Source organism: Phoxinus phoxinus, assembly GCF_949152265.1.
Source record: "Phoxinus phoxinus genome assembly, chromosome: 3".
Classification (NCBI taxonomy): Eukaryota; Metazoa; Chordata; class Actinopteri; order Cypriniformes; family Leuciscidae; genus Phoxinus; species Phoxinus phoxinus.
In genome coordinates this window covers 24,269,592-24,292,984 of record NC_136878.1, presented here as the reverse complement: position 1 = coordinate 24,292,984, position 23,393 = coordinate 24,269,592, and the positions used below count along the sequence as shown (strand labels likewise).

At 38.6% G+C, this 23,393-nt stretch overlaps 2 protein-coding genes across 4 annotated transcripts; both read left to right on the top strand.

Moving 5' to 3' along the window:
- Nucleotides 1–729: 729 nt before the first annotated feature.
- Nucleotides 730–17,069, top strand: gucy2d (guanylate cyclase 2D, retinal). Of its 2 annotated transcripts, XM_079607831.1 has the most exons (21): nt 730–915; nt 1,086–1,173; nt 3,817–4,836; nt 5,338–5,639; nt 6,321–6,696; nt 6,797–6,875; nt 6,975–7,095; nt 7,379–7,498; nt 9,440–9,523; nt 9,668–9,844; nt 10,054–10,210; nt 10,322–10,471; nt 10,619–10,767; nt 10,988–11,151; nt 11,231–11,423; nt 11,847–12,021; nt 12,688–12,786; nt 14,166–14,260; nt 15,059–15,144; nt 15,242–15,330; nt 15,754–17,069. In XM_079607831.1, exons 3-20 carry the CDS (start codon nt 4,017–4,019, stop codon nt 15,327–15,329), a joined length of 3,435 nt encoding a protein of 1,144 aa, XP_079463957.1. In that variant the 5' UTR covers nt 730–915; nt 1,086–1,173; nt 3,817–4,016; the 3' UTR covers nt 15,330; nt 15,754–17,069. The 2 variants fall into 2 exon arrangements, with proteins under 2 accessions (XP_079463957.1, XP_079463956.1); XM_079607830.1 differs by having other exon boundaries at nt 736–1,173.
- Nucleotides 17,070–17,798: 729 nt separating this feature from the next.
- LOC306996004 (uncharacterized protein) lies at nt 17,799–23,194 on the top strand. Of its 2 annotated transcripts, XM_079608087.1 has the most exons (4): nt 17,799–18,128; nt 19,802–19,873; nt 20,848–21,814; nt 22,358–23,194. In XM_079608087.1, the coding sequence occupies exons 3-4, from the start codon at nt 20,879–20,881 to the stop codon at nt 22,367–22,369; spliced, it is 948 nt and encodes a 315-aa protein (XP_079464213.1). In that variant the 5' UTR covers nt 17,799–18,128; nt 19,802–19,873; nt 20,848–20,878; the 3' UTR covers nt 22,370–23,194. The 2 variants fall into 2 exon arrangements, with proteins under 2 accessions (XP_079464213.1, XP_079464214.1); XM_079608088.1 differs by lacking the exon at nt 19,802–19,873 and having other exon boundaries at nt 17,814–18,128.
- The last annotated feature ends 199 nt before the right edge of the window (nt 23,195–23,393 follow it).

Genomic DNA, 23,393 nt, shown 5'->3' with positions numbered 1-23,393 from the left:
ATATCAGGTTGAAAAGTAATTTTTATGTCAAAGCAAACTATAATAAGAAGAGTGTAATAGTATTGTGCTATAGGACTCAATGTCACAATGAACAAAGGTATCGTGGCTTAGGGCTTCCTGGGAACTCAAATCTCATTTCACCTGTTGGGCATTCCTAGCCAAGCTTATAAACTCAAGAAAGATCAAGAAGAAAGGAGGAGGAGCAGGAAAGAAAGAGGGACACACTGACACTTGGGATTTTTTAATGTGATATGAGGACGTGTTACACTAATGGTTTAACACCATCATCTTAAACCTCTTGCAGAAGTTGTGCCGTGTGATCTTCATATTGTTCGCTTTTCTGTTCATTGTCTGGTCACATAGATGTATGTAGAGACATGAATATTTTTCCTCATTTAAATTCCAAATTCAAAACCAACCATTTATAGTTGGACTCAGAGAGTAGAGATAGCTAAAATGATTAAAAATAAATAAATAAATAAATAAAATGTCTAATGTTGTAAATGAGAGTGTGAGTATATACGTTTGGTGAATATTTCAATTTACTTGTCAAAATTGTCAATCAATATATTTCTACGCCACAAGCTCACATTCACTGAGGAGACAAAATGCCTTTTGCCATGCATGTGTGGATTATAGGCTAAAGAGGGTTAAGAAGTCACCGCTTAGATTCCCGGCCTGCCCCTCCTTTCTCTTCTGCTCATTCTTTGTCCCGCGCTACCTCTCTCTCTCTTTCTCTCTCTCTGTCAGTAAATCTGCGTGTTCCCAGTAAGACCCAGGACTCAGAGAGGCTCTTGTTTCAGTGGCCTCCCCCATTAGGCTCTCCAGACTGGGGCAGGACTCAGTTTAATAGAGGGCCTTCAACCTCCGGGGACCACAAACCAAAAATCAACTATCCATTGTAAAAAGAGAAAGGTGGATTTTTACTTCTATACTTTTTATACAATTCTTTTCAGAGATTTTTTTAAAGACTGCTCTTCTATTTGTTTTTACATGGAATATTTGTCTTTTCTCCACCTTCAATTTGGACTTTTACATTTTTAAATTGGATTTTGTCACCTACATCCACCTCTCTGGGAGTGCAGTTCTGGTCTCCCGCTGGCTCTTCCCAGACTCTCTGTGTTCTAATGGAACCAGCACTCATCATGGCTCTCAATTAGCCACACACACCAGGTCAGCCAATCTTTTGCTCTTCTATTAAACAATCCTTTATTAAGAATAAAAGTAGTTTTCGATATTAAATTTGCTTGAGTGGTCCTGGACTCTTAGAGAATTATAGGACTTCCCTGAGGGATGCCAAGTAATCTTGTTACAACATCATTAGAGATGCTTTGGTTTTTTGAAAATTGTATAAGCAGAGTTTGTTAAATCATTTTGTTTAATATAATATACTTTATTTTATTTCTCTATTCTGTTTTTTTATCAGCCAAAAAGTAGTTTAGACTATCTAATTTTATTGGGTATACTACATAGTTAAATGTCAACTGTCTGTATCAATTTAAGAAAAATGTCCATTGCTAAATGCTAACATTCACTAACATTCAAATATATGATTCTTTGTGGTGAAGAAATATTATTGTTTTCTATTACAGGTGTCAATTCACTATAATGTTTTTGTATGTTCAGTCACTTAAACTAATGCATTACATAGGCTACTTTATACATATCCAGGTACAAATGCCACAAAATAGGCAGTGTAGAGGAAACTTTACTGCAAATGCTAAAAGAATGTAACATCACCATGTTACATATCAACTTGAATGGACTACATATGTGTATTTAATACATCATTGGCTATAAAAAGGAGGTTATAAGTAGACAGCTAGACAGAAAAACTTTCCAGTATCTAATTTCAATATTTTCAATTCTAATTTTGTATGTGCAGCTTAATATCCATCAGAAAGACACACAATATGATCCATGTGTACATGATCAGATCATGAGACTCAAGCCGTAATTTCCAGCAGCCAATGATCAGCTATAATAATAGCATTGGCCCATTTACATGGTATATAACAGGACACCCCCTTTGAATGTAAAAGCAGCCTTAACAAATCTTATTAGTGACGAGGAATATCTAGATTTAAAACCTCTATGAGATGGCATGTATACATGGGAGCTGACATAAACATATTGTCCTATTATATAGCTTTGATGACTAGATTTACATATTTAAATACTACAAGTGAAATATTTAAGCAGCTTGTAGGCTATTAAGTCCTCAAATGTGACATTATTTTAGCTGATGAAACTATTGTGCTGTGATGCCATACATAAAAATTGCTGTGGTGTACCAGTTATCCAATATTACAGACAGTAAATTACTCAAACATGGGAGTAACGTGAGGCTGACAGCAAGGTCCCGTGCAATCCGCTGTAATCCTGAGGTATTTCAGTGCTGGCTAAAGGTCCAAAGAAAGAAAGAAAGCCAGCCGGTTAAGACGTGAGGGGTAGAGAGGAAAGTTATACAGAAGTAATCCAGAATACCAAAGACATGGATTAAAAGTGGAAGAATAACAAAAAATCTAAGAAGAAAAGACTTCTGATAGGTCAATAGATACAGAGTGATGATTGTGTAAAGAGATAAAGTTGATTAAGATTAAGATTGATTAAGCCTCACGTTATTTGGCAGTTATTATGGCCAGGGCTAATGAAGGCAGAGCTTGTAATCTGCTTTCTGCCTGCTGAGCAATGGATAGATGCAGAGAGAGACAGCCTGGTACATGTTGTGTGACACTTCACCCCAGCTCCACCTTTAAACACAGATGGCACATGAGTCAGGTGAGGAAGTGGTTGGTCAGCTGACCAGACCAAGCCTGCAATCAGAGATCAGATCTCTAGGATCGCAGTGAAAAGGCCAGAATGAAAAGTGGTTTGAAGAAGACTTCAATACCCTGCTTCTTATTTCTCAGTTTCACTTTGGTCACCACAAAACCATTATTAGCAAACCAAACAGCATTTCATTGAGAGTTGCCACTTTTAAAAGAAGTAATATAGATATCATTCTGTTAAAAAAAAATGAATATGAATATATAAATATATTTCATCCTCGCTAAACACATAATTTAGGCTGGGACCCTATACCTCAGTAAAAGATAAAAAAGTAATTGCAAGACAGTTTAAAAGAAGAAATTAAGTCACATTGTGAGGTGTAGTCACAATTATGATTTTATCAAGATGAAAAGTCATAATACTTTTTAGGTGGATATGGGCTTTACTTTTCAGACTCATGCCAAAAAAAGGATCTGCTTAATTTTATTTTATGTTTTTGAAAGAAGTCTCTCACCAAGGCATTTATTTTATCAAAAATAAAGTAAAAACAGTAATATTGTTACTATAAAAATACATTATTTGTAATTAATTCATTTTAATATAATTATTAAACAATATTATATATATATATATATATATATGTATCTCCTTAATATTTTTGTGATTTTTTTTTTGAATTATTTGATTAATCGAAATTTCAAAAGAACCGCATTAAAAATCATTCGTGACATTTATTGTCCTTGCTGAATAAAAGTATTCATTTTGTTCAAACAAATATTACTGATGCCCAGCTTTTGAACTGTAGTGTAGTTCTGTTGACCTTGGTACCATAATGAATGACCCTGATAGCCTACTGATGTTTGAGCCACTTTTGCATCACTATTAAACAATGGTGAAAATAACTGCAATATTTTAATAAGAAGAAAGACTAATTTTGTCTTTTTATGTTCTGTTTCTGTCCCTTGTCTTTTCCCTTCCTTTTCACCAAACCTTTATTGTTTCTCTCAAATACAACTGCACACATTTGCTCCATCTCCATAACAGACAGTGATGGCTGGTTATTGTGCAATAGTTTTGGGCTAGTGCCCCTCAGTGGGTAGAACCCAAATCGAGAGCTGGGTGTTTGGAGTGTGTTTTTATCAGCCTTCATACTGTCCCTGACAAAAAATATTCACATAAATACACAACATCTCTCAGTGCCACCTGTTTTCCCATCATTCCTGACACTTAACAGTAGAAAAAAAATGGAAATGGATGACCATAGAAACTCTAGCTTTCTTTGCCAGTCCCACCACCCGCGATGGCAACCACAGTCTTCAGCAGGAAAGCGACGACGAAAACCAACCTCAAAGCAAAAAGCAAAAAGCCCCGATGGCCCAGCGAGCTCAGTGTCCTCGACCCCAGTGCTACGCAGCCACAGCTGGTGGGGGAACAGTTTGCTCCTTCCTTTAGTCATGCTATCATACTTGCCCTGTGAGGCCTGGGGCACCACCTTCAAAATTGCCATCGTAGGACCATGGGCGTGCGACCCTTTGTACTCCAAAGCCCTGCCAGACCTGGCTGCCCGATTAGCCATTAGCCGTATCAACAAAGACCCCGACCTCAACAAAGGCTACTGGTATGATTACACTCTAATTAATGAGGATTGCTCGAGCTCGAGAGGCCTGGCACGCTTTGCCGAGCTGGAGAGCTACGGTTCGGCCTTTCTTGGACCGGCAAACCCTGCCTACTGCACTGCTGCTGCACTGCTGGCAAAGAATTGGAACAAGGGCATCCTGTCCTGGGCTTGCCTGAAGGCTGACATGAATGAGGAAATGTATCCCTCCTTTCTGCGGCCACTCCCGTTGTCTTCTCGCGTGCTATTCTCTGTGCTGCGCTTTTTCCGCTGGGCACATGTTGGGATTATAACTGTGGAGAACGACATGTGGGAAGCGACTGGGCATGAACTTGCAGCATCCCTGCGGGCTCTTGGTCTGCCAGTTGGCACGGTTGTTACCATGGGGGCGGACAAGGAGGGACCACGACGAGCCCTAAAGGCAATACGAGAGATGGATCGAGTGAGGGGTGAGTTCTGAGTTATGTTAAAAAATGTACACTTAAAATGCGCAGCAAGTAACTCTTGACTATTGTTTTTAGAACTTCAGTTAAAAACCGAGGATTAAAGAACAGTGGTTAAAGTTTTCAAATAAAATGATGTGCTTCTATATCCTCAGTTAACTTATAAGATAAATAAAATCTGTGATTAAGGATTGAAAATACTATCCATATGTCATATAGAAGAAAATGTATGTATTCTCAAATCGTATACATAAAAAAAATTATTCCATTATTTTAATCATGTTTATTTATAATTTAATTGTGTGCTCTTCTGTGAGTGTGATATAATTAGGACAGACACGATCAATATTATTGTGGCAATTCTTTTTAAATATCATTCTGTGTTGTGTTATATCTCTCATTGTTTTTGTTTTTTTTTAATAATTATTAACATCAACTTATGCCTTCATTTATTGCTCAATTCTTTTTCCTCCTTCTTAATTTGTGTGTGTGTGTGTGTGTGTGCAGTTGTCATTATGTGCATGCACTCTGTTCTGATTGGTGGAGAGGAACAGTATCAGTTGCTTACCACAGCACTGGACATGAGAATGATTGACCGAGGATACATCTTCATTCCATATGACACACTGCTATATTCACTGCCATATAAAAATGTGAACTATCCAATCCTGGCCAATGACACCAAACTGCGACGAGCATACGATGGGGTCTTAACAGTAACCATGGACCAAGGGGAACAAAACTTCTATGAGGCCTTTAATGCAGCACAGGAATCCTATGACATCCGCAGCAGCACACCAGCTGAAGAGGTAACACACTGAGTTTGAACTCGTCTTACCAAATGGTTTTAGAACTAGTGGTCTCATTTTAAACAAGCAATATAGGGACACAAATAGCAGACTCTCCAGATGTTTTTTAACACAGATAAAAGGTGTTAAGCGTTATGTATTTAATATGTAGATAATTTGTGTATGCTAAGACATTTGTAGGTTGGTGTTTTGTCTTTAAATGATTCTCATAAAACAGGGTTATAATAGTTAACTAAAACCATAAAAAAACATATTTGTTACTTGAAATAAAATAAATGTTACCTGAAATAAAATAAAATATTTAGAAAACTGTGGCACTGACATGTTATAAGATATTTCAGTAAAAGTTTCTTTCAGTCAAAACAGCTCAAACATGCATTTTAGTCTGGGACTAAATTTAAGCCTAGTCTGTGAAACCAGGGGTTGATGTTCTAAAATAACAAACTGAAATAAAAATTTATAAAAAACATATAGACGCATCGTAATGACAAATGACCAAAATACTAATTCAAAAACTAATTCAGAATATTATTAAAAACTATAATAGTGATACTAAAAGAACACTTTGATAAAGTGAACAACAGACACTTAAGTTTTCCCTGGTATGAGAAATTGCTTAGAATCACTCTAAGACTCTTGTGTTATTTGTTCTATTTTTGTGTGTTTATTCTTTCTTGACAGGTTTCGCCATTTTTTGGGACCATTTATAACATGCTCTATTATACAGCCATGGCTGCAGAGCAGAGCCGTGCTACGAGTGGTGGGCGCTGGGTATCGGGTGATGTACTGGCTAAAAACGACGGCGGATTTGAATTCAATGGCTTTAACCAACGGATATCAGCAGGTTCTGATGGAGAAGGAATGCAGGCACGCTACGCTGTCCTGGATTCAGATGGCTCTGGCTCCAGCCTACACCTCACGCACGCCCTCGAAGCACCGCACACGCATGGAAAATATGGAGGGTTGAAGTACTTGGGGAAATCGATTCATTTTGCTGGAGCGTCTCCGAGCAGTGACTCAAACTGCTGGTTCAGCCCTTATATCGCTTGTAGTGGAGGTGAGGAAGCAGAACTTCTTGTGCCAAATTTCATTACATTACATTTTATGACATCAACGTCACGACTGATTCTGTTTCTCATTCTTTTTTTTTGTTTCAGGCCTGGATGGAGTTTTCTTCCTCCTTTTGTTGTTCATTGTGTTGATAGGTGGAGCAGGTGTCCTTTTTCTCCAAGTAAGGTATGAATTGACTTGCTTGAGTTTTAGCAAACCACCTTGTGTTGAACAAGTTTATAGTCTTACTGATAAACAAATAAGTATATGAGTGTGTGTGTCCAGGAAACATGGTCAGGTGGGGATATTAGGAGCGTTTGGTGGAGGAGGAGGAGGAGGAAGCGCTGCTAAGATAGTGCTGACACTGGATGATTTGGTCTTCATCAACACCACACTCAGCAGGAGGGTCAGTCACACATGCTCTCTCTCTCTCTCTCTCTCTCTCTCTCTCTCTCTCTCTCTCTCTCTGTGAGTAGAAGCTGAATGAGGAGAGTATGATAATAATTTTATTTAATTTCATTTTAGTGTGCCCTGCTGCGAATGTGATAAATAGGATAATAAATAGGACAATAATGAGTCTTTTCATAGAAATTACTTGATATATTATTAATTCTCTCTCTCTTTTTCATAGATTTGTTGTTGATGCCTCTCTCATGATCAATTTCTCTCTTTCTTCTTTCTCTCTGTAGAAGCTGAATGAGGATAGTATGGTGAAGAGTCAACTAGATGTTAAAACCCCACACCACTCAGTTTCAGCTCGCAGTTACATTACTTCATCTGCTGAAACGTCCAACGTTGCTGTGTTTGAGGTGTGTGAAATCTGTGCGTTTTGTGTCCAGACATACACCATAATAAGCTGTTAGCAAAGTGTTTTGGTTCTATATTAAAGCAATATCACACAAACAAGAGGAATTTTGTACTGAATACCAGAAGGTAACCAATGTTTCAGACAAAATTTGACCAGTTAGTTTGTTTGAATTCAAGCTGGTTTATGCTGGTATAGTGCTGGTCCAGCATAGTGATGCTGTTCTCAAGCAAAACTGAGCTGGTGTAGCTCTCCCGCTTACCATCCTGGTGACCAGCAAACCAGCATACAGTTCTTAGCATGCAAAACAAACCTTATGCTGGCAACCAGGGGCTGGATGAATAAACTGCTAAGACTAGTCTTACAAGTTAGTCATCCAATTTTTTCTTTACGAATGTTCACAACTTTTTTCAAGTCAGATACATAAAAACATATTGATCTAATTTGATACCGAAAAGTAAGACTGATTACCCCCAACTAACTGCTAGTCATACTATAGTTTCTTAATAGTTCTTAAAGGGTTAGTTCACCGAAAAATGAAAATTCTGTCATTAATTACTCACCATTATGTTGTTCCAAACCTGTAAGACCTTAGTTCATCTTCGGAACACAAATATATTTTTGATGAAATCCGAGAGCTTTGTGATCCGTCCATAGGCAGGTAGTAAGGTCTAAAGAAAGGTAGTAAAGACATTGTTAAAATAGTCCATGTGACTACAGTGGTTCAACCTTAATGTTATGAAGTGATGAGAATACTTTTTGTGCACAATAAAACCCCAAAATAACGACTTTATTCAACTATTTCTTCTCTTCTGTGTCAGTCTCTGACGCTCTTCGTGTGAGCGCCTCGACACATGCGTAAGCTGCTGACGCAGGAGCCGGCCGGTACTGACTGAGCCGCCTTTCTGACGTAGAACCCGGAAGCGCTGCACTGTGTTTACAACGTGAACAGCGTCAGAGACTGACACGGAGGAGAAAAAATTGTTGAATAAATTCATTGTTTTTGTTTGTTTTTTGCACACAAAAAGTATTCTCGTCGCTTCATAACATTAAGGTTGAACCACTGTAGTCACATGGACTATTTTAATGATGTCTTAACTAACTTTGCAATGATGTTTCTGCCTATGGCTGGTCCAGGAACCTCTTTCGATTTCATCAAAAATATCTTAATCTATGTTCCCAAGATGAACGAAGGTTACGGGTTTGGAACGATGTGAGGGTGAGTACGGTAATTAATTACAGAATTTTTTCATTTTTGGGTGAACAAACCCTTTAAGGCACAGTCTTAACACAATGGCTATGTTTATGTAACTGGCCCCAGCAATGCTGGATTTTTAATCAGGGTGCTTGGTGAATTTCAAAAACCTGTACATTATTGCAAAACAAGAAAAAAGTGTGCTGGTGATGTGCTTGAGTCCAACCTAAGATCTCGGTCCATACGGTTCATGTTTGTGATATACAGCAAGTTAAGTTAGTCGCCAGAATCAAATCATGTTGTTTCTTTCCCCAGGGTTGTAACTAAGCTTACAATCAGATTAGATGACTGTGGTATAAAGTAGCCTGTATATTATTATGAACAACATACAGCAGTTAGTTGTAAATCAGATGTTGTGGAGATGTACAGTAGTATGCAGAATATGTCGAAAGCTGCAGATGTCTGTGTTTCACAAAATTCTACACATCACTTGTCCCTTGTATGTTTATCAAACTGTACATTATGACTTTCATTATAATATTATAATTAATAAAACATACGTACCAATAAAAGTGTAGTCCTTGAAAAATTCAATTTAATCCATTTACAGTACCTTATTTAAATGAATTCCATAGTATTATACATATTTCCCTCTAAACTCAGTGTAGGAAATGAGAAAAATAGAGTCGGAGATTCTGTCTGCGCATGTGGTGTGGTGTTGTGTTAAATTGAATTGTTCTGTGTTGTCAGGGTGACTGGGTTTGGCTGAAGAAATGCCCCTGTGAAGATTCTGTTTCAGAAATCGCTGAGAACACACAGACCACCTTTACCAAGGTAAGAGAGAGAAAGTGAGAGAAAAGAAATGAAAGTTAGCTAATAAATTGTGGACAGGTTTTGAAAGGAAAACTGAATGCTGCTTACCTTCTTTACCCTCTTTTTTGCTTCTGTTTGCTCCCTTCTCTCTCTCTCTCTCTCTAGCTGAGAGACATGCGCCATGAGAATCTGAACTTGTATCTGGGTCTGTTCCTGGATACTGGCATATTTGGCATTGTTACGGAGCACTGTACCAGAGGCAGCCTGGAAGACCTTCTCAACAACGAGGAAATGAGACTGGACTGGATGTTCAAATCCTCTCTTCTCCTTGATCTGATCAGGGTGAGGAATTGAAGCGATGGAAGGAAAGCTCAATTAACAAAGGGTTGAATGAATGCATAGATGAACAGATATGTAAGAACAACTCAGTAAGAAGATGAAGATATGGATGAAAATGTGGTAAAGAATGACTGGCTGCATGTTAAGTAATGAACTGTCAAAGATGTCCCCTGCGTCCATCTTCTCATACATCTCTGTCACTTTTCTCTCAGGGAATGAAGTACTTGCATAATCGTGGGGTTATTCATGGACGCCTGAAGTCAAGAAACTGTGTGGTAGATGGCAGGTTTGTTCTGAAGGTTACAGATTATGGCTTCGTTGAAATCATCAACTGTCAAAACATCATCTTGGAGGACAGCCAACCGGAGGGTACGTTTAATATGGAAAGTGTTATGAGAACCATGATATAGAGGCTCCTCTTGCTTGCTTTTATGTATTCCGTCTTTCTGGTTGACTCTGATCTCTGTATTTTTTATTCAGATCAATTGTGGACGGCTCCAGAGATCCTGCGGAACCCTAATCTGAAGAGGAAGGGGGCGTTTGCAGCAGATGTATACAGCTTTTCTATTATCATGCAGGAGGTGATCTCTCGCTGCGCACCCTTTTGCATGTTGGATATGCCTCCTGAAGGTTAGACACTATCACATATCACTACATGATCGCTTAACACGTCGATTTTCATTTGTCCATGTTTACCTAATTAATGGAGAAGCTGAAAATAGCAATGATTTAATTGAGCTTGTTTGGAGCAATTCAGTTGTGTATCTCTGTGTGCAGAAATCATAGATAAGGTGCGCTCTCCTCCACCGCTGTGCAGACCCACTGTGTCTGTGGATGAAGCTCCGCTGGAGGTGATTCAGATCATGAAGCAGGCCTGGAGTGAGGAGCCTGACAAGAGACCCACGTTTGAGGAGATCTTCAAACAGGTACAGCTTCTTTTTCTCTCATGCGCACACGCACACACACACACACACACACACACACACACACACACACACACACACACACACACACACAAGGATTTCGGATAGTGCCGCCTTTGTGGGGCGTTTTGTCCCCATAATGTAGGGTTTACCAGGACACACATATATTCACCGGAGAAAACAAAAAAATACTGTTCTCTGTCTCTTACTTTCTTACTTGCAGTTTAAAAATGTGAACAAGGGAAAGAAGACAAATATAATTGACTCAATGTTAAGGATGCTGGAGCAGTACTCCTCAAACCTGGAGGATCTGATCCGAGAGAGGACTGAAGAACTAGAGGTAGAGCGTCAGAAAACTGATGCTCTCCTAGCCCAGATGCTGCCCAAGTGAGTCCCACTTCCGTCTAACTTCACCCTTCTTTCCCTATTCTCTTCTTGTTTCTTATAATGCCATTCTGTCTTTCAGGTCTGTGGCCTTGGCATTAAAGACAGGAAAGCCAGTAAAACCGGAGCACTTTTCAGACGTCACACTGTATTTCAGTGATATTGTAGGTTTCACCACCATTTCTGCTCTGAGTGAACCTATCGAAGTGGTCGATCTGCTTAACGACCTCTACATACTCTTCGATGGAATCATCGCAATCCACGATGTCTACAAGGTCTGCATGAGCTTTTTTATTTTTCACTTACACTGTTGTGGAAATGATACTGATCTCATAATAGAAGATTTAGAGTGTTTTTGGGGCGGTTCCCTTTCAAAAAGTCAACTTTTGTACCTTATTTAGCTCTAAAAGGTGCATAATAATGGCCAGAGGTTCATATTAGTACCTAAATGGTACATTTATACATGTTTGAAAGGTTTTGGACCATTTTTTTTTTCTGAGAATGCATAAAAAAGTAAAATATTTCTTCTTTGGTAAGATCTTCTTTTTGTAGATGTAATCTTTTGATGGGCTAAATTAAAATAATACGTTATTTCTATTGCATTTTATAATCTGAGGTCATTTCTATAGCACATGCAAACAGTTTTTTACAAAAACAGAATTTTAACAATGAACATTTTATATGACATATATCAACAGGTGGAGACTATTGGTGATGCGTACATGGTGGCATCAGGTGTTCCGAACCGCAATGGTAACCGTCACGCAGCAGAGATGGCCAACATGTCTCTAGACATTCTGCACTGCATCGGAACATTTCAAATGAGGCACATGCCTGACGTCAAAGTCAAAATCCGCATTGGACTCCATTCTGGTAAGAAAAGCACAATGCACACAAACACTTACACTTATAACATTCAAAAGTGTGGGGTCTTTTGTGGAGATTCTTCTGTTGTTGCTGTGTTTTTTTTTGCTTTTATTGAGATAGAATAGTAGAGAACTGACAGGAAGCTAAGTGAGAGAGAGAGAGGGGGATAGGATTGGGAAAGATACCCAAGCCAGGACTGGACCTCGTGTGGCTAGAAGTGCAACTGCACTACGCGTCGAAGCGCTGCCACAAGGCTTTAACACAGTTAAATTAGCAAAATATTGTGAAATTACACATTTAAAATAACAGTTTTCTATTTTATTGTAAAACACTTTACTAGCACTTTATGCCCTTCTCACAAAGTTAAAAATCAGCCATATAATTTCAATGAAAAAAATGGCCTAGTCTTACATCACCAAACTGAACATAGTGCTAAATGTAAATACGTATTTACACTTGATCCTCTGATGGCTGTGTATTCCTAGAACAAGTGAAATGTAAATCCTGGGCATCATCCAATTAACAGATTCATCCAATTAGTAAGCACAGCGCTGGCCCCAACTCAACAGAGATCACATGGTGCTTGCACAGGTGTGACTGACGCAGCGCTATGTAATTCTATGAAATGTAATGCAGTCGCTGATGTCTTATTATTTATGTGTGTCTGTACAGGTCCAGTGGTGGCGGGTGTAGTTGGGTTGAAGATGCCTCGGTACTGTCTGTTCGGGGACACAGTAAACACAGCTTCCCGAATGGAATCCACAGGGTTGCGTGAGTCCCCCTCACACTTTTGTGTTGTATAGTATATGTATATACATCAGCATGTGTCTGATACTAACAATGTAAGCTTTTTTGACTTGTCTCTGAAGTCATGATTCCAGGAATGTGTGTGTGTGTGTGTGTGTGTGTGTGTGTGTGTGTGTGTGTGTGTGTGTGTGTGTGTGTGTGTGTGTGTGTGTGTTTTGTGTGTGTGTGTGATGATCAGTGAGTGCATGTCAGTGAGAAGCTCAGAGGGCTTAAAGTGAAGAGTTCCCTGTAAGCTCTTAAGAGTATAAGCCAAATTAGAAAGAAAATTCTGCTTTAAAGCTAATGTCCTCTTAGAACTCAGCCTCCGCTATCACCCTGAACTGTCTCACCTTTAATCAGACCTTCTGTCACATTTATCCAAGAACATTTACTTCACGTTTCATGCTGAAGATCATGGAATGTGTGAAATTTGATAAAAGATTTGCTAACGAACTGCCATTCAAACGTTGTTGTTTTTTTAAAAGAAATCAATACTTTTTATTCAACTGATCAGAAGTGAAAGCAAAGACATTTATAATGTTGCAAAAGATTTTGTCCTTCTATTCTTCAATAAAATCCAAAAAAAATGTAAATGACGGTTTCCACCAAAATATCAAGCAGTAGCACTGTTTTCAACATTGCTAATAATAATTAATGTTTCTTGAGCAGCAAATCAGCATATTAGAATGATTTCTGAAGGATCATGTGACACTGAAAACTGTAATGATCTTAAAAATTCAGCTTTGGCATCACAGGAATAAATTATATTTTAAAATATCTAACAGTTATTTTAATATTTTAATAATATTTCACAAAGTCACATTTTACTGTATTCTTTATTAAATAAATATTTTTTTTTAACTTTTGAATGGTAGTTTGCATTGAATTAGGCTACCTCAGAATTATTTATCATATTGTACAAGAAGACTTTGTTTTAAAATCAGGTTGTTTCAAACTAATCTTAAATGAAAGATTAAAGATGTTTTCATCATAGATTGGGCCTCAAAGGTTACACGTTTAGTACTGTGTGATTTCACCTACGCAATGAAATGACTAGAACACAGTTGCCCAGATAATCTGAAGGAAACGTCTCCAGTGATGTAACATGCCTAGTGCATCAGATTGAAAACTTTAACAGTTAGAGGCATACTGTCATCTAGTGGTTTCTCAGGGAACATCATTACCTTCAACTAGAACTCTGCTCAATGTTCTTGATGAGTCTGTATGAACTCAATCAGTGTGGGCAATGCTTAAGTGATACATTTATAACTATTTATTTTGATGTATTATTTATTTAATAATTAATTTAATGTAAATAATTATATTTTTCCCCTTTTTTTGTTTTGCTCTCCCTGTTTCTACAGCTTACAGAATTCACGTCAACCAGAGTACTGTTGATGTCCTGAACAGCCTCAAACTTGGCTATAAAATAGATTGTAGGGGCAGGACAGAGCTCAAGGTACAAACACACACACACACAAGTTTGTTTTGCTATAAATGTGAGGACATTCCATAGGCGTAATGGTTTTTATACTGTACAAACTGTATATTCTATCCATTTACACTGCCCCTATCCCTAAACCTACCTATCACAGGAAACATTTTTAATAAAACATAGTTTTTTAAGCTATTTGAATTATGAGGACTCGTGAAATGTCCTCATAAACCACGTTTAAGTTGTAATACCAGTGTAATACACATGTCATTATACAAATTTATGTCCTCATAAATCTGTCCCAAATTTCTGCCATCTCCACCACAACAGACAAGTTTTGTTCCTAATACAGATTAGACGGTTTACTTATTTTTAAAGATTTTTTGACACTTGAGAAATATGAGACGTGATGTGTGTAGAAACAAAATCAAGGCAAATAACGAAAGAAAAGGAGACAACCACTTTATTTCAAAAATGTTTACAATTTCCATCACCGTCATTTCCACCACATAACGTTATTACACAGAACACATCATTTGAAATGTGATGGAAAAGAAACTATAAAGGTTCATGACTTTCAGAAAAAAATGACAAAAATAACATAATTCCCCACTGTTGCATGTATGTCCACCATTGGACATTATTAGTAAACAAATTCAGTAAACTGTGAGGGTGAAAGTGTTTCAAGATAGTTATTTTTTCAACAGTTCCCACGAAACTCACACTATAACCAAGGAAACACACTCTGTTATACAGTATTGTACTAAATGCCTCATAAATGTCTTGAATCCTGTCATATGAGCTCCTGTCATTCCCTTACAGGGTAAAGGTGTAGAGGAAACATTTTGGTTGGTTGGGAGGGATGGATTTGACAAGCCACTACCTATACCGCCAGACCTTACTCCTGGGTAAGAAATAAAAAACACTTCTGTCTTTATGTACATCGAGAGTAAACTAAACGTGTTGCGTTGATATGCTGATATCTTTCTTTATGTTGCCACAAAGGGCGAGCAACCATGGTATTTGCTTGGATGAGATTCCGGTTGACAGGCGGCAGAAACTCCTGGATCGACAAAAGAAAATGGGCAACTGAGGTAGAGAACAGAGACATTTCAGTGATTTCAGTCACATTTTATTTATTACTTTGTCTGGAAGATTTTAGTTTTCTACCTAATGAATGGATAAAAGAGTTTACAGTTCACTAATGTACCTACAGTACATGTCATAGTTATTTTATTCACCCTGTCATTCCAAACCTATATGATTTTCTTTCTTCTATGGAACATAAAAAAGATATTTTGAAAAATCATTGGGATCCAATGTTGCTTTGGATGCCATATAATGTCTGTTGTGTTCCGCTGAAGAAAGAAAACATACAGGTTTGGAAACACGAGAGAGTAAATTATGTGAGAATGAACTTTTTTTTTTAGGTGTCTGTCCCTTTAAGCTCTGCAACTTAAGATTGTTCAAACTTTTGAACTCATGCTGTTCTGTTCTGTTTCTGTGCCTTCCAATAGGCTGTGATGCTCATGTTTCTGCACCAGCCTATCGAATTTAGGAGAAAGTGGGGCAAGGGGATGAAAGGAGTGGAATGAGGTGTTCAAAAACCCCTCGACTACTCTTTTTCTACTCGATTCATTCCAAAAAAGAGTGGAAAACCCTCACTAGGACATCTGACAAAAGGCACAAACACTTGACCTGAACGCCAGTCCATCGAAACCATCAGCTCAACAAGATGGCATGTACCAGCTGCCATGGATGGTCACAGAGAACTTGTTTTTTTTAAACTGTATAGTTTATACGGCAGTTCATCCAATACTAAATGAAAGACACTGCTGAGATCACAGCTCTTCCAGACATGAAAATGAGAACAGCAGCACATGCCTCATTCATCTGTGATCCCTCCAGTTAATCCACTTCTACAAAGAGATTTCTTTTCTTTATTTCATTGTTTGTAAGGCAAAAGTGAAACAAGCTAAAACAAAAAAATTGATGGTGCTTGTTTATAATGGCACCTGACAATTTAGTTATAATTCAGTGGAAATAACAGCAATAATATCCATGTGTTGAAATGATTTAAAATACTGTGTTGAATTTATTTTGCTAGGAATATCAGGCTATAAAAAATAGGTGCTAGTTCAAAAAACGTCACATTCTTCACATTTTCTTTTTGAAAATGCTTTCATTCTGTTTCATTTCATTGGGCACTGTTTGGCCTTTATAGAACGCGAAATGCATTCAGAGCAGTTTTCATGGTCAATAAAACATCTTTCAAACCCAAGATTATATGGCAGACAATTACTTGCTATCATTTGAGTAGCATACCTCAATTGTCCTCTTTGAGTTAAGAGAAAGAGGTACTAAAAAAAGGAAACTCGTGAGCCGAGACAGACACGAATTGTCGGGTTTATAATAGCATGGCACATTATCTTGATATACTCGGCACATTCCATGCATAATATCCTGATGTCAAACCCTGCTACAGTGACCTGAAATATTACCAAAGACAAAACATATCAGAGATTTATCCAAAGATTATCTCAGCACTATTTTGCCTGCTCATGCGCTCAGAAAATATATGCTATGTGCCCCAAAAGGGGAACTATTTGAAAGAATGCCATGACAGACTTTTAAATGTGTGGTCTGGATATCTTCATTAAGATAGGAGGGTTCTGGCGCCTGTGGCTGTCCAGGATGACGTTCTGTCACCTGATACCTAAACCACAATCAGGGGAGCTACAGTCACAGCAGGATGTAGCTGCATTTCAATAGCAAATCTCACCATTTTATCTTCTTGTCTGTGATTATGTAAATAAAAAATGGTTTTAGTGAATGTGCAGATTCTTTCTTAGTGTATACATGTGTTTAGCTCCATATCATTATGTGAATCCTCAATCTATGTATAGTAGTCTAACGATTAGGCTACCTTCCTAAAAAATATGAAATATGAAATATGGAATTCAGCCTAGCTGAAGTTCCGCTCCACTATTGGAATTATTATTATTTTTTAATCAACAACAAAAAGGTTATAAGGTTTCTTAGTCATCACCTATTTTATGTTTGTTTGGACAGTTTCAGATAACATGTCAGTTCAAAGTCTTCTTCCAGCACATCGTAGCAAATATAATGTAGCCTACAAACACGGATGTTTCTCCCATGAACAAGAGTTACAGGTACGAGAATGTCAACACACAAGAAACAAAAGATAATGAGTTAATTCTACCAAGATGGATTATTATTAATTTAAACATTTCATCAAGTTGTATATCCGTGCGGTGATAAAAGAACGAAAATACGTCTCTGTTTTGCGTGCATATGTCAAGGCTAATATGACTGATTGATAAAGACGCGCGGAGGATTGGGTGTCAACTCGCGCTCGGGTGACTCGAGTAAACGGAGTCTGAGCTGAATTATAATTCGCCTAGAACTAGGACATGTTGGCTCCGCCCCATTATCAAAAACAATCTCGTTGATTGGACACAGAAACGTAAATGAGGCGGAGTCCATGGGTGTGTCATGAGCGTGACCAAACTATGATTGGCTTTCGTCTCCCTCTATCAGAATCCGAATAGCGGCTCCTAGAGCCAAACCACATTTTACACATTAAGGAACTGTCTCTGGTAAAGTGGCGCTGATACTAACACAGGATAAATAATATTGTGCCGTCTTTGTCATTGTTTTCAAATTGAAGAAGTTGAAATGGTCCGTCAAGAAACCAAACGAATTATTTTGACATTAGAGCAATAATTTCCTTGTGCTTTATTTTCAATAATGTGTCTAAATGATGAGGGTCTGTCTTCTTTGAAATAAGACGAACACGATTCCGGTTAAGTCAACGAAGAACTCACTTGACATGCACTTCACGGACTTCCACGGAGTACGGTAACATAAGGTAAACCTCTGGAAATATGAAATGTGTAAATTATATCTTATACATTCAAATATAGGCTAACTATTTGTTATTATCTGAATTGTTGTCGTCACCTCGTAGCTACTTTATGCAGGTTTTGTAACAGCCGCTGCCTGAATGAGTTTATTTTCTATTGTGTTATCCATGACAGGTGTATTTTACGGGGGAATACGTGACTTGATAAGAAGTCACAGTAATATGTAGGCTAGACAACAGGCGCATCTTTCTGTATTAGCTCGTTGTGTCTGCACGCGCACATTTCTCGTTGGCTCGCGCTCTGTTCTGCTGTCACGCGCGTGTGAATGCTCTGTTTGTCTACATGTTGCGAGGGCGCATCTAACTGCTTGCCAGCGCTCGGGCTCTCAGCTTCAAACCGTGCGAACCGTCGCTCTTCCCCAACCCCCGTTGCACTGCTCAGCCCAGCCAGCGAGGGCGGGGCCAGCCCAAATAAATGTGGGGAGGGGAAAAAACGAAGACAACAAACCTTAAAAATGTAGGCCACGGCGCGTGACCCAGTTCCTCATGAACAACACAGCGAGTGTGAATGTGGAGCACGGTTATTATCCCCCACGCCCGGCACGGTTCCAGGGCGGGTTCTACTGTGTGTTTTTCTCTCTGTGCCAAGCAATGTTCGGGGGCTTTTAGACATATGAAAGAGAAGAACGAAATGTTAAATGTATCAAATTTCTATTTAAAAAGGTAACTAGTGGTAGAAAGTTTTAAAAGTATTTTTACACGCATCTACGTGTTTTTATTTTCTCTGTTTTATTTCTGTTTTGACACAAAATAAGTAAACGAAATAAGAAACGAGTAAATTAGTTTTGAAATATGTATATAAAATGTTTTTTTTTTGTTTTGTTTTTTACTTAACCTTTTTAACCTTTAATTATACCCTTTTTTTAACTTATTGTATGCATCAATTGTGTAAAAAGCAAAGATAAGCTATCTATCTAGCTATCTATCTAGACAGGCCTATCTGAAACCTACAATCAGACCTTCAATCTTTAAAGAGATATTGACCACAGCCCTAAATAAACAGGAAATATTTACAACTGAACACTGAGCTGTTTCACTCAGCAGGCTCATATCTTGCCTGGGAGCTTAATCCTTTCCCCTAATTCAGTTATGTGTTTTCTTTTACAATAGATAACGCTTGGGGTGTGGTTGTGAGAGATCCGTTAAAATAAATTTTCCATTACCGCATAGCCTGTGGGCTAACCAGGTGGTAAACTACATCTCTTCACCTGTTGATTACACATGGGGAGTGAGCCAGTGTCAATTTCAATAGATGTGTGTTGTTATTTGAAGTCAGGCTGGGCTGGGCTGCTCCTATAGGCTTTTGTGTGGTTTTGACCATAGTGAATACAGAAAGAGAAGATTTTAGTGTTGTGTGTGTGTGTGTGTGTGTGTGACAGATATTTTGTTTTGGGCCCCCTGGAGAAGGCGATCAGTCTGACGCTGACCTACTTTTCTCCTTTACTCCATACCTGCAGAGCTATTTATACCCATGGCACAGGGCTACAGGAGCAACTCAGACCACCTCTCCCCTTACAAACGCACACATAGGCACTTAATGCTCACACACATATATGTGTACATATCTCCTGCCATCTCACAGTTTTTTTTCTTTTGTTTTTTTATTATAATTTCCCCAGCCTGGCCTGTGGAGAGCATTCCCACCCACCCACACGGCGTGAAATCCACACCCCCTCAGGAGTGCAGTGAGGGTGAGCTGTATTCTTTTAAAGGGTCTGGTCCCAGTATGCATGTGGAAGACTGTTTCACATATCAAAGCATGTATGCCTAATTAATGCTTTTCTGTTTAATCTATGTAATAAGGATCAACCCACATCTCATAATTATTTGTTTGTCCCAGAATGTTTGGAGACTGAATTACATTTGTTCAACCATAACTGGGTATCTTATCACAAAAGAAAAAAAGTCATGTTGATTCTTGCTAAGTTGTTAAGTGAACAAAAGATGCTTCAACTGACTGAGTATTTCCTTTTTTCTAAAAAAAAAAAAGTTACAGTATAAGGTATGGGGTGAATCCGTAAAACGTTACCGTTTCAGTAGAACAGCCACAAAACATAGCTAAATAAAATGCATGTTAACATGATTTTGTGAAAAAAGAACATACTAACCTTTAAATCCAGCTGTCAACCCTAAAATGACTGTAAAAAGGCTGAGAACAATTTTACAGTTCAAATAATAAGCAAGTTTTAATACAAGTGTTTTTTTTAGCTTCATTCTAAGCCGCAGTTACGTTTATTGTAAAGGCCTCATTGTAAAATATATATATATATATTTTTTAGTAAAGTAATCAACATTTACCATTGCTCTGTGGAATTTCACAGGTGAAATCCAGTCATGTCAATAGTAATCTATTCGATCAGGAGTTTCACCTGAATGCAAAAAAGTTATCCGTGCTAATTCACAGGGTTGACAACAGAAACCTTCTTGGTTTGAAAGTGATTTCTATGTGTGTATGCATCACTACAATAAAAAACAACCTTTTTTGAAACCTTTTAACCCTGAAATTTCGCTATAGCACATTTATGCCATAAATGCTTTTGACTCAGCTTAACTTGTGCCCAGAATAATCCTTTAACCAGGAATAGTCCAATCTTACACAACCGATTTGGACACTTTTATATTTCATAAGACCTTCATAACAATTTATATCTCTTTATGGTTACAGGAGACAACAGCACCATTGTGCAGATAGAGGGATGGAGGACAGGAGGCACCTGCCTCTAGATGGAGGTGGCAATCCCAAGTGCTCCGCCTTAGCAGAGAAAGATAAAGTGGTCAGGATGGAGCAGGGTGACCCAGAGACCTCAACACAAATGCGTGTGAGAAAAGACGATCTCTGTGACGTTCCTCGCAAGGTGCCTCGTTTCCAGTATGTGGATTTCCCTTCCCTGCACCAGTGCATCCAACAGCTTTCTGTGCCTCCACTGAACGGTTGGCTGGGATCCTGCTCGTTGGCAAAGGCACCAAACTGTAGGCCCTCCAGTCCTAAAGAAAAGGTGCCCAAGTTTAAATACGTGGACTACCCATCTCTCCACCACTGCATTCAGCAGCTGTCCGTGCCTCCATTAGAAAGCTGGAGTGCAGGGCTGGTCAGCTTTAATGCAGAGGGGAGACAGGAAGTGTCTGGATTGCAGAAGAGGCCCTTTCAACCTGGGAATGTGAGGAAGAACCAGAGGAATGAGGCAGGAGTTCGAAACAACGAGAGTAGAGTTACAGGATTTTCTTTCCCAAGAGACACACACACCTCAGTCTCAGGCAAGGAGGAGAGGCCTCAACACAACTACACATCAGAGGCTCCACAGAGGTTACAGGAAGGTAACGTAAGGTCCTGTGCTATGAAAGCCGAATCCGGTTTGCGATCAGATTGCGGTTCCAGGTTAGAATTTGGTTCTGGATCTCAGTGCAACACAGCGGTGGTGAGAAGCGACAGGCCGTCGGTTATTAGCATGGTATACACAGATAAGCAGAAGCACTGGACAAAGGCAGATCACCTGGAAGAACAATTGAACTCTCCAGATTCAGTCGGACGGGGACCGTGGAATACACTCCCAGAGTCAGTCTGCCCATTCTGCCAACAGATGTTCACAAACCCCGAGCAGTTCAGGGCTCACCAGAGGAGCCACAAAGATAAGGTGACTAATGCTAGCTGTTAAGTACATCCAACTAGACAATGATTACATCCAGCACAACTTCTCACATGCACAACTACAGTAGTCAACATTTGAAGTGGATCAAAAAAGTTGTATAAGACAAGTTGTATTCCCAACTTGGTGAAAGGTTTTTGATCCACTTCAAATGTACTGTATATTCTCTGTATGTCATTTAAAGGGATAGATCACCCCAAAATTATGAAAATTATTTAATTTACACCCACATTTTTTGACCATGCAATAAAAGAAAACTGGGATCCAACGTGGTTTTGTATCCCACAGATTTTTATTTTAGGGGCATAAAACTTTTTCCAGAATTGTTTTGTTTCACATAAATAAATGTAAGTCATAGTGGTTTGCAATAACATATGGGTAAATTATGACATAATTAAACATTTTGTGTAAACTCTCCCTTCCTCAGTTCCTTTAGTTTATTACAGCATCTTGCATTCAGCTTTAGCAACTTCTGCATTCAGCCTCCATTATTTCCAACAAGTAATCACAGTGTAATTCTTATCTTCACAGAGACCAAATTGATGTGCAGAAGAACCGAGTGAGAGCTGCCTTCGCAAACAGTTAATGCCACATAACATGGAATCTTATCATCAGAGGCCTTCTTGTGTTGTGACTGGCTATAGTGGTGCTTGCTGGCAGGACTATAGGGAGATCAAAGACACGATAAACACATTCGACAGTTTGGGTTCAGACCTAATGGAGAATGCAAGCTTTTGTCTTGATTTATAGTGTAAAGTCTGAAAAGGCAGAACTTGACAGACAGAAACACAAGCATACAATATGCATGTTTGTTTGTGCGCACGCACGCACGCACGCACACACACACACACACACACACACACACACACACACACACACACACACACACACACACACACACACACACACACACACACACACACACACACACACACACACACACAGAGAGAGAGAGAGAGAGAGAGTCCTATTTATGATTTAGAAGTGGTCAATATTTACTTCCCCACATAAGGACCATCAGACATGTTGGGGTTTCAGCTCAAGACAGGGGATTGGAACCAGATTGGTTGCCTCTTTACAGGGGAGGGTGAAGCTCGATGAACTGGTGCATAAGAGGATACATTTTATTACATATGTGTTCACCACACTGTGTGCATGGTGGCAGGCTAAATATTTAGCTTTCGGTGCCTACAAAATAATGGCTATTGTTAATAATGCACAAACAAACAGGCTTGTTATTGATTTGTTACATTAGCTTTTTATTGTTTTGTATGTTTTTGTTAAAAATGTTTTTGGAAATTAATGTCTAGTGGCTTTGAGCTGGTAGCTTTAAATATATAAAAAAAATGTACCGCTTGTTTTCAAGTGTTAAGTTGTGCGAGTAAAGTTTTTTTCATACAGAAACAAATGTTTGACTTTTCAGTACAGTTATGCCCCGTGCGAAGAAACCCTGTTTGGCAGGTTACCTCTCGGTTTAAACATTTTAAGCTTTATATAAACAGAAAAGCTAAACAACCACAGTAACACAACTCACTATTTTAATTTTAAACCTTAAGTTTAATCTTAA

What these genes read in the sequence shown, in the direction of transcription:
- gucy2d (XM_079607831.1), top strand. Translation starts at nt 4,017, where the DNA reads ATGGAAATGGATGACCATAGAAACTCTAGCTTTCTTTGCCAGTCCCAC. An exon ending in TTCTCCTTGATCTGATCAGG is followed by an intron (nt 9,845 to 10,053) that starts GTGAGGAATTGA and finishes CTTTTCTCTCAG; the next exon opens with GGAATGAAGTACTTGCATAA. An exon ending in CCGCATTGGACTCCATTCTG is followed by an intron (nt 12,022 to 12,687) that starts GTAAGAAAAGCA and finishes GTGTCTGTACAG; the next exon opens with GTCCAGTGGTGGCGGGTGTA.
- LOC306996004 (XM_079608087.1), top strand. Translation starts at nt 20,879, where the DNA reads ATGGAGGACAGGAGGCACCTGCCTCTAGATGGAGGTGGCAATCCCAAG.